This window comes from Lactuca sativa, chromosome 4 (assembly GCF_002870075.4).
Source record: "Lactuca sativa cultivar Salinas chromosome 4, Lsat_Salinas_v11, whole genome shotgun sequence".
Lineage (NCBI taxonomy): Eukaryota > Viridiplantae > Streptophyta > Magnoliopsida > Asterales > Asteraceae > Lactuca > Lactuca sativa.
Window position 1 is genome coordinate 98,678,992 of NC_056626.2, and position 10,524 is coordinate 98,689,515.

Below are 10,524 nucleotides of genomic sequence, written 5' to 3' on the forward strand. Positions count from 1 at the left end.
CGCGTTCGCTGATTGGCTGCCACTTTTTTGACCGTTCAAGATTCTTGCGACCGGATTTTCTTTTTTTTTTTTTTTTTGTTTTTTTTGTTTTTTTTTTTTTTTAACCTTTTACTCCATCTATATATACATATCTTTACTTTTACATTTACACAACCTTTAAACACATATAAATACAACCATTTCCTCCAACCCTTTGAAAAATGTCATCTTCCAAACGACCTAACAAAGAAAAAACACCAGTCAGAAATACCAACACCCCAGTACCTTCGTTTGATCAACCGATATTCTCACCTCCGTATTACCACTACGGCGGTATGTATCCGTATTTTCCACAACGGCCAGGGCAACCACAACCACAAACACCACCACCACCACAACCCGACCCGGATTTTAATCCATTTGATTTTTTGTCCCAACCCGAGTTTGTGCAACAAACACAAACACAACCAGAAACGGTCGTTTCTGATTCTGAACCGGAATTCGTTACAGAAACTCAGCCCACTCGAGCAGCGCCTAAAAGAAAAGAGAAGGCCGAGGCTAAATGTTGGGAACCTTTGGAAGCGTTGGTGTTGGCACAATCTTGGATCGATATTTCAGAAGACGCGACGGTTGGAAAAGACCAAAAGCATGACCGCTTTTGGATTCGAGTTTTACACAGGTTCCATAAAGGAATGAACCGTGGAGAATACCGTTCAAAACATCAAGTGTACTCCAAATGGGGGAAGATGAACAAGGAAGTCATGTTGTTTAATGACTTGTGGAACAACATGAAACGTCAATGGAAAAGTGGAGAAAGTGATGAAGTCATTTTGAAGAAAGCCTTGAAAGTGTATCAAAAAGAAAATCTGAAGACTTTCAAGTTTCTTGAAGTTTGGAATTTTTTGAAAGATAACAGGAAATGGCTGAGTAGCAAAACATCTGACCAACATATCGACAGTGGGTCAAAACGCAGCAGAACATCTGAGTCCGACCACACTACATCAGATGCTCGTGTTCAGTTTGATCTGAACGAAGATGAACCTGTTCCAGTTTCACCACCTTCCCGGCCATTGGGAAGAGACAAATCAAAAAGCAAAGGCAAAGGCAAAGCGTCGGATTCAGATGATTTGAAAGAAATGGGAACCGACATGAAGGATATAAAAGAGAGAATGGACAAGATTTTGAAAATTGCTTCTGAAAGAGAGCTTCGGAAACAAAGGGAGAGCGACATGCGAATACTAGCAATGGACACGTCGAATATGACCGGGGCCGAGCTTGAAGTGGTTTTGGCGATGAAGGAGGAAGTGAAAAATCGTTACATGACTCGTGGCTAATTTCTATTTTTTGTTTCAAGGTTTCTAGTGTGTTTTTTTTTTTTTAAGTTGTTGGTTTTTTGTTTCTACGTTGTTTTTCTAAATTTTTATGTTTTTTTTTAAATTAAGTAATGTATGGTATTTGTATTTTTAATTAATGAACTATTATGTTTTTAAAATAGTTAACAAAAAAATAAGAAAAAAAAAAAGAAAAAATAAATAAAACTAAAACTGTGGCACCACACCCTTGGTGTGGCAAGAAACCACACTTAAGTGGTAAAATCCGACGTGGCGCTTACGTGGCGAGGGAGGGAGTGCGGTTTCGGTGGCACCACTCCCTCCAGCCTTAAGACTAACTTTGAACCATTCTTGTTTGTACTTCGTTTAAATGACTATATTAATATGATAATATCTAACACAATCACCTTTTCTATGTAATTAATAATTTGAAATTTCAAACATGCACGACTCAATACTAACATACTTGTCTTATTCAACCCAAAGGAATTTGCACAACAAACTGATAAACTGGGGAAGTGTTACTGAAATCTACCATTCTAACTTTTTATTACAATATATATGATATTTGTTAGGGGTGAGCAAAAAACCGAACTGCAAACCAAAAAAACCGTATAAACCGAAACCGAAATAAAAACCGATGGTGTGGTTTTTAGTTTTGTAAAAACCGGAAATACTCGGTGCGGTGCGGTTTCTAGTCTCGCAAAAACCGCAAAAAACCGAACCGCACCGCATATATATATATATATATATATATATATATATATATATATATATATATATATATATATATATATATATATATATAGGGTTAGGTTCATTTGAGGCCACCTATATTTTGTGAGACAGTGAGCACATTTTTTAATTTTTATTTTTTTATTTTTTAATTTTTTTTAGTTAATTCAAGTTCCGAAAATAATATTTAAAAAAAGAATTTTTAGATTTTTCCATTTATTTTGCATTTTAAAATTATTTTTTAGAATATATGTACAGTGTAATATTCTATTAGAATATTTCACGTATTTTTCAAAAAAAATGGAATTTATTTTTATTTTTTTAGTTAATTCAAGTTCCGAAAATAATATTTAAAAAAAGAATTTTTAAATTTTTCCATTTATTTTGCATTTTAAAATTATTTTTTAGAATATGTCAGTGTAATATTCTATTAGAATATTTCACGTATTTTTCAAAAAAACTGGAATTTATTTTTATTTTTTTTTATTTATTTTTAGTTAATTCAAGTTCCGAAAATAATATTTAAAAAAAGAATTTTTAGATTTTTCCATTTATTCTGCATTTTAAAATTATTTTTTAGAATATGTCAGTGTAATATTATATTAGAATATTTCACGTATTTTTCAAAAAAAACGGAATTTATTTTATTTTATTTTTATTTATTTTAGTTAATTCAAGTTTCGAAAATAATATTTTTTAAAAAAAAAAGAATTTTTGGATTTTTCCATTTATTTTGCATTTTAAAATTATTTTTTGATTTGGCCTCACGGTCTCACAAAATTAGAATGGTCTCAAATGAACCTAAACCTATATATATATATATATATATATATATATATATATATATATATATATATATGTATGTATATATTAAGTGTTGATATTTGTAAGAACCAAGAACTTATGACAATTAAAATTTCTATAAATGTAAATATCTATCTTATCTATCCGAGGATGGTTGTATATTTTTAAGCATATATTCAGTGGTATTTACAATAACAAATAATCTTTATGACATTTTTTTTAACATTCAAATATGAAGAGTATTAGTGATATAGTATCATTTTTATGAATACATTAATTGATATTATCATATGCACTTGTAAAACAAATATTATATTAAATTCGTATTATATTGAAGCATTAGAAACATGTTGGATGAGTGGTTATGTAATTTGATTTCAAACCAAGAGGTGGTGGTATCGGTTTATCTCCAATTAATGATTAGCACTCGTCATCTGAGTCAAGGTAACTCACTGAGTTACTTGAGTTTGAGTAAAAAGGGAAAACGAAAAAACAAACTAACAAAAAACCGAACCGCATAAAACCGAACGGTGCGGTTTCTAAATTTCAAAAAACCGAAGTTGCGGTTTTCGGTTCGGTTTTGGCCAAAAACCGCACCGAATCGCACTATGCTCACCCCTAATATTTTCTCTAGTTTACACGTACACCTCTCATACCATGCAAGTAGGTCTGGTAATCGTGTCGTGTTCGGGTTGACGGATCAAAATACGAACACAACCCATTTAACTATACAGGTCACGGGTTGACGGGTTTGGGACATAAACTCATATATGACACATTATCCCATTTATTTAGACAGGCTTACATGTTGACGGGTTCGTGGGTTCGATTTCATATATAAAATTGATAATTAAACATGAATAAATTCTTGATGCAAACTTATCCAAATTTTAGACACTTAAGTCTTAAACATCCAGATGAAAATTAAAAACATTTATAAAGGCATGTTCAGGTCAAATGAGATTATTTATGGCAAACATCAAACGAAAAATGTGTTGCACATGTCAAATGGAGAATGACATCCTATCCTAGAGGTATAAATTGTATAATACTTAAGTCTTAATACATTTCAAAAATATGAAAATTTTCTATTAAAATTCTAAACGGGTTGACGGGTCAACCCATATATTTTTTGAGAAACTCATATATGACCTGTTTAATAAATGGGTTGGCGGGTTAGCGGGTTGAAAAACTCAATTCAAACACGTTTATTTTGTGTCGTGTTGCAGGTCGTGTTGCGGGTCGTGTCGAGAATTGTCAGACCTACATGCAAGGCTGATGGTAGGCCTGGTAATATATCCGCCTATCAGGTCCCACCTTTTAAACCTTATAATTATTATGTTTATAATTGATATCTGTTTCGCCTCACAATGCTTACCATTTTTCTATAATTAATGTGTACAAAAATATGTAATATATACTGATTTATTCATTATTGAAATCAAACATCTAGTAGGGTAATATATTCATTTGGGCTTTTGTTGTTTTACGTCTTTTTTAGCTAATAATCTACTAGCCCCCAAAATCAAAACATTGACAGCAATTTCTTCCATATTAGTAGTTTATTTGTAAGCTCAATTCTTAAATTTCATAATGCCTTTGTCTGATTCTAGAGCATATATAGGTCTGGGAATTGGAGCTCAAGTGTTTATGGTGCAGCCCATTTATCATTCAAAAAATAGACCCAGTTGTCCCGGCCCACCAAGCACTTAAGTAAACTTGCAAAATTGATATTCAAATCAAAATCTTGCTCAAATTTTGTAATATTTTTCCAAATATTATAAGAATAAATTTCCATGTCCTCGATTTATGCATGGAGTCGATGATATTACTTGGTTCTTCTTAGGCTTCAAAAACTAAGAACCACCATGGTTATTTGGTGCAAGGATTTTGTCACACGACACCCAACAAAGCTTTGTGTTGAATGAGTTCCTACCCCATATAATATACCCCATATAATATTCCTTCTAATTCGTTCCATGGACTCAATAACTGAGATTTGGAGTTTTGAAGAAAAATAATTTACATTTTCCATGAAAAATAAATGTGACAAAACCAGCCCATTACCTGGAGTTTGGAACCTGTGTATAATTCCCAAATCATATGCATGTTTATCGCTACATGTAATCCATAGCTAGGACGAAAAGGAAGGGAGACAAAAGTCTCCAAGCCTCATTCACCTTTGTATATCAAACTCCTTTGTAGGTTCACCATTTACAAGGGAACCACTGTCTCATCGTCCATCACACACTTTCGCAACTGAGAGACATGGAAAGTGTTGTGGATCTGACTGAGCTCACTCGAAAAATCTAATCGGTAGGCCACCTGGCCTACCCTCAATTTCCCCTTCTTCCTGAAGCATATCACACCCTTCCAGGATGAGACCTTCAGTAATACCATATCGCGACCTGAAATTCCAACTCCGATCAGCGCTGTTCAGCATAACGCTTTTGCCGACTCTGAGCTGTCTACTGTCTCTGCCTGATGTACTGAATAAGCTCAATGATCTGAAGGACTACTTCAGTCCTTCCCATGACCCTATGTCTAACCTCTCCCCAACATATCAGGGTACGACATCTCCGACCATACAAGAGCTCAAAAGGTGGGGTACCAATGCTGGAGTGATAGTTGTTGTTGTACGAAAACTCTGCAAGAGGTAGGTAGGAATCCCAACTCCCACCAAAATTTATGACCCAAGCCCGCAACATATCCTCAAGAGTCTGGATGGTCCGCTCACTCTGACTGTCGGTCTGCAGGTTATAAGCAGTGCTGAAATGTAGCCTCGTGCTTAGCTTCTCGTGGAACTTTTGCCAGAATCGAGAAGTAAACCACATATCTAGATCTAAAACAATGGAGACCGGAACCCCATGACGAGCAATAATCTCTCAGACATACACATCAGTCAACTTTTGGGACGAAGAGCTCTCCCGGATGGCCAAAAAATGGGCACTTATGGTCAATCAATCCACAATGACTCATATAGTATCGAAACCCTTGGCAGTCTTCGGCAACTTGGTGATGAAATCCATGGTGATCTGTTCCCACTTCCACATGGAAATCTCAAAATTTTATAGCTTGTCATGCGGCCTCTGATGATCGGCCTTGAACATCCTACAGTTCAAGCACCTCTCAACATACTAGGCTATTTCCCTCTTCATACACGGCCACCGATAACTCAATCTCAAATCTCGATGCATCTTGGTGCCTCCCGGGTATATAGAAAAGCGAGACTTATGAGCCTCCTCCAGTACTATCTGCCTGACACCAAAAACTGGAACCCAAACCCGACCACATTGGGTCAACAACCCCGACCATTGGTGATAAACTTATCGATCTCACCCTTAATCCTCTCATGTTTCCAATTCTCCTACCTAACCCCTTCGGCATGTGCCTCTCTGATCAAAGCCAAAAGTGGAGACTCAACAGATATCCTCATAAACACCTCTCCCGCTAAAGATGTAGCCGACTTGCGGCTCAAGGCATCCGCTACCACATTCTCTTTACCTAGACGGTAAAGGATCTTGTAGTCATAATCCTTGACTACATCTAGCCACATGCGGTGCCTCATGTTCAGGTTCGGCTGGTCCATACAATACTACAAACTCTTGTAATTCGTGTAAACAGTACAATGGACCCTATAAAGATAATGCCTCCAAATCTTGAGGGAAAACACCACTGCCCCAACTCTAAGTCATGAGTAGGATACCGTTCCTCATATGGCTTCAGCTGTTGTGAAGCATAAGTAATCACTTGCCCTCTCTGTATAAGGACCGCCCCCAAACCAGTGATGGATGCGTCACAAAATACCACAAAATCCTCAATACCCTCTGGAAGGGTCAATACGGGGGCCTCACATAACCTCTGCCACAACGTCTCAAAAGCAATCTGCTGCTCAGAGCCCCATCAGAAATCCACTCCCTTCCTCATCAGACGAGTGAAGGGAACTGCAATCTTGGAGAAGTCCTGAATAAATCTTCGATAGTATCCTACCAAACCCAAAAAAACTCCTGATATCTAAAGGAGATTTCGGAACCGCCCAATGCATCATGGCCTCGATATTGGCCGGATCGACCGAAATCTCATCTTGGTTAATGAGGTGTCCCAGGAATTCAACATCTTGTAACCAAAATTCACACTTCGAGAACTTGGCATATAGTCGTTCCCGCCTCAATACTCCCAGAGGCTCTCAAAGGTGCTCCCAGTGCTGCTCTCTGGTCTTGGAATACACCAAAATATCATCAATGAACACAATAATAGATCGGTCAAGAATCGGATGGCACACCCGATTCATCAAATCCATAAACACTATAGGCGCATTAGTGAAAGTCAAAGGCAAATTTAAAGTCAAAGTCAACACCCAGCCGATTCAACCCAGTCGACCCAACCCGAGTGAGTCGACCGAGCCGAGTACACTGGGCGTTCTCTTCTGTACGCGGGGAATACTCGGTTCTTGACCAACTTATGAGGCGTTGACTGCGTACGCACAACGTACCACCTGGTACGCCCAATGACGCACCTTGTTGAACCCTTTTTCCATTAAGCGCTTAATACTCCACATCTTCACGTCCAAAGTCAGATCCAAGGATAAAATACCATCATGAGTCATAAAGTTTCCAACTTTATGACTTTTCATCTTCATTAAGTACATAAAACACAAACCCTCAACATCTTATTGCATTAATACCTTTTATAGCTTGCATGGAGTGAAACTAACTCTCAATTTTTATGACTTAAGAACCCTCATAAGCCTTGAAAGGACGACTTATTGGGTCAAGAACATGCCATGCTCAAGAATCACCATTTTTGGGACAAAAAGTGTCTTAAAGGAACAAATATCTATATCTACAACATGGAATGATCAAGATGCAAACTTTTTACCTTTTGGAGCTTGTAATCAACAAGGAAATCCCAGATCCAAGGTGCTTCCCAAACTCCAAGCTCTTTTCACCACTCTCTTCTTCTTCAAGGACACTTATAAACACTCCAAAGGCTCCAAAAATACACTCTTTCACTTAGGGTTTGCTTGGGGTCAATTCTTACAGAGGAAGGTTGAATAAGAATGAGATGTGAGGCTATAATGAGGTTTAAATATAAACCAAACCCTAAAAATTAGGGTTTGCCATTTCTTCACGTATGCCTCGTGTATGAGGTGTATGCCCAGCGTACTAGGGTGCACCCTAGTACGCCAAGTGCACACAAAGTACGCTTAGCATACTACACTTGGGTAATATTACCATATTGCAATAATGGGCCAATTTGCAATCCTTTCCAATCATAAGGGCTAAATTACAATATAATTCAAGCATAGGGCTGATTTTGAAGTTACCCTGACATCGGGATGTTACAAATAGGAGCCTTTGTAATCCTCTCAATTACAAGAGATCAATTTATAGTGTTCTTCCAAATTGGGTTTTCCTGATTTTGGGTTTCCCACTATAAATCTCGTGTTCAACTCCATTATCTTTTATGTTTTGATTATAACAGTTGGTGGTTCAAATCTTCATAGAAATCTCAATATTGGATAATGTATTTCCCAAAAATGGTATACTCACATTAAATATAAAAAATAAAAATATAATTTTGGGTTATATAATAATGGGCCTGTGAGCCTATACTAATTTGATCGGGGGTTATAGGACCAGTTCAGACCTTTTAAAAACTATGAACGTATTCATACTTGACACATAAAAGTAAATACTATGTAAATCATAACTAAATAAATAAACATATGGCATGTTTAAACTTTCATAAAACAACTACCACAAATGCCCTTCCAAAAGAAATGTTATAAGACGAAGGGTGGGCATTTGGAGCTCTGATAGGACTGAACCGGGAACTGGACCTGGATTGGACTTAACAAGTCTGTTCCAAGGTCCATCAATTTCTCTAAAATTGGTCTAATCCAAGAGGCAGTCCTATCCGGTTCCGGTCCGTTTCGGTCTAAATACTCACCCTTACAATCGTAATATATAAAGTAAATTTAGGTAGGCTTTAATGAGTTGTACCATATGCACCTTGTAACGACGTGAAAATTTAAAACAATTTTTCATTTTTCAAACATAACATATCTCATATAAATCATCTTAAAACTCAAGTGTATCAAATGTTATCATGGTAAAACATATCCCAAAATCTCAAATACAAAATCCTCTATCAGTGTGTACAAATCATGTCAGCGCCTTCCTGCGATCCTTGCTGGTACCTGAAACACATATCACATAACACGGTAAGCATAAATGCTTAGTGAGTTCCCCAAAATACTACATACAGCACATAAGCCGCTCGAGGCTATAACCCTGTATGACCCTCCGGTCAATGTGTCTCAGAAGGACCCTCGAGTCCCGTAGCTCGTTGGACCCTCCGGTCCGATCTAGCTCGTTGGATGCTCCGGTCCGGTCTGATCGATGACCCTCTGGCCTCATAAGTTGTTGGACTCTCTGGTCCGGTCTATATATCACATAACATACATATATCACAATACACATAATCTCAAACATACACATAACACATAAGACCCTCCGGTATGTACATAAATACCACTCTAGGCAAAGTATAGTGAGAAGACTCACCTCAGGTAGTCTCGAAAAGTCTCGAACTCGAAATACTAATCTAGCCTCCACCTAATCACATAAAGTAATTTACCTCTAATTAACAACGATTCTCAAAGGCTAGACTAATCCCTTCCTATACTCTCTCAGAAAGGGAAAAGACCATTTTACCCCTCCAATAGTCCAAATGTCCAATTGTTGACCAAACCCTAAAAGTCAACGAAATTCAACTGTAGGGAGTTATGTTGTGTGTACAAGCTCTGTACGCGGGGCGTACTCCGTGGTCATCCAGAATCGGGGTACTCGACCCCCCTATGCGGTGTATACTAGGATTACGCCCAGCGTAATTCCCAGTTTCATACTTTCGTGATTTTTGGTCTGAATAGATTAATACATAAGCTCATATCTCAGATCCATGCACTCTACTGACTATTAAGCCATAAAGTCGAATCCTTTAAGCCTTTGCATGGTTGTAAAGGTCACCAATCACTTCAAACACATATCCTCTTTCCCCATTAAGCCCTAATTTCATGCATGACTTAATCTTAACATCCAAGATTGGATTTTTATGGATCTACAACACAAAATACACTGAAATAGGGTAGATCAAGGTCCATGGAGTTCCTTTGCTCAAAAAGTATCCACCTTTGGGACTTAAACCCTAAAAATGCTCCTATATGAAGTTCATAACCAAAGAGTGGTAAAAGTTTGAAGCTTTTTACCTTTGTGAGAAGCTTCCCACTTAGTTTAGCTCAGATCTAGAAGCTTGGACTCCAATCTTTCCTCTTCAAGGTCCTCTCTTCTTCTTCACAAGCACACAAAGACCCTTTCAAGCTCAAAAACACACATACAAGCTTAGAACAAAGGTTTAGCTCTTTTATGGTTTCACTCACTGGAATGGTGAATAGGATGGAGGCCATAACATTTATTTTATAGTGCTCAAGTCTCATTTAGGGTTTCATGTTTGAGCCCAGTACACCCAGCATACTAGGTAGCATCCGCGTCAAGATCACGCCCATGAGTACGTGCAGTGTACTCTTCAGTACGCTCAACATACTCATTTGCTACAATTTCCTTCCATGTGCTAGTTTTGACAACTTGGAAATGAAGAGGGATTAAATAGTTAT

At 37.3% G+C, this 10,524-nt stretch overlaps 1 protein-coding gene across 1 annotated transcript; it reads left to right on the plus strand.

Annotated features, from left to right (window-relative positions):
* The first annotated feature begins 671 nt into the window (after positions 1-671).
* On the plus strand, positions 672-1,313 carry LOC128133478 (uncharacterized). The gene has a single exon (XM_052770937.1). It carries the CDS (start codon positions 672-674, stop codon positions 1,311-1,313), a length of 642 nt encoding a protein of 213 aa, XP_052626897.1.
* Positions 1,314-10,524: the final 9,211 nt, after the last annotated feature.

Excerpts from the sequence above, each read along its gene's own strand:
- LOC128133478 (XM_052770937.1), top strand. The coding sequence starts at position 672 with ATGAACCGTGGAGAATACCGTTCAAAACATCAAGTGTACTCCAAATGG.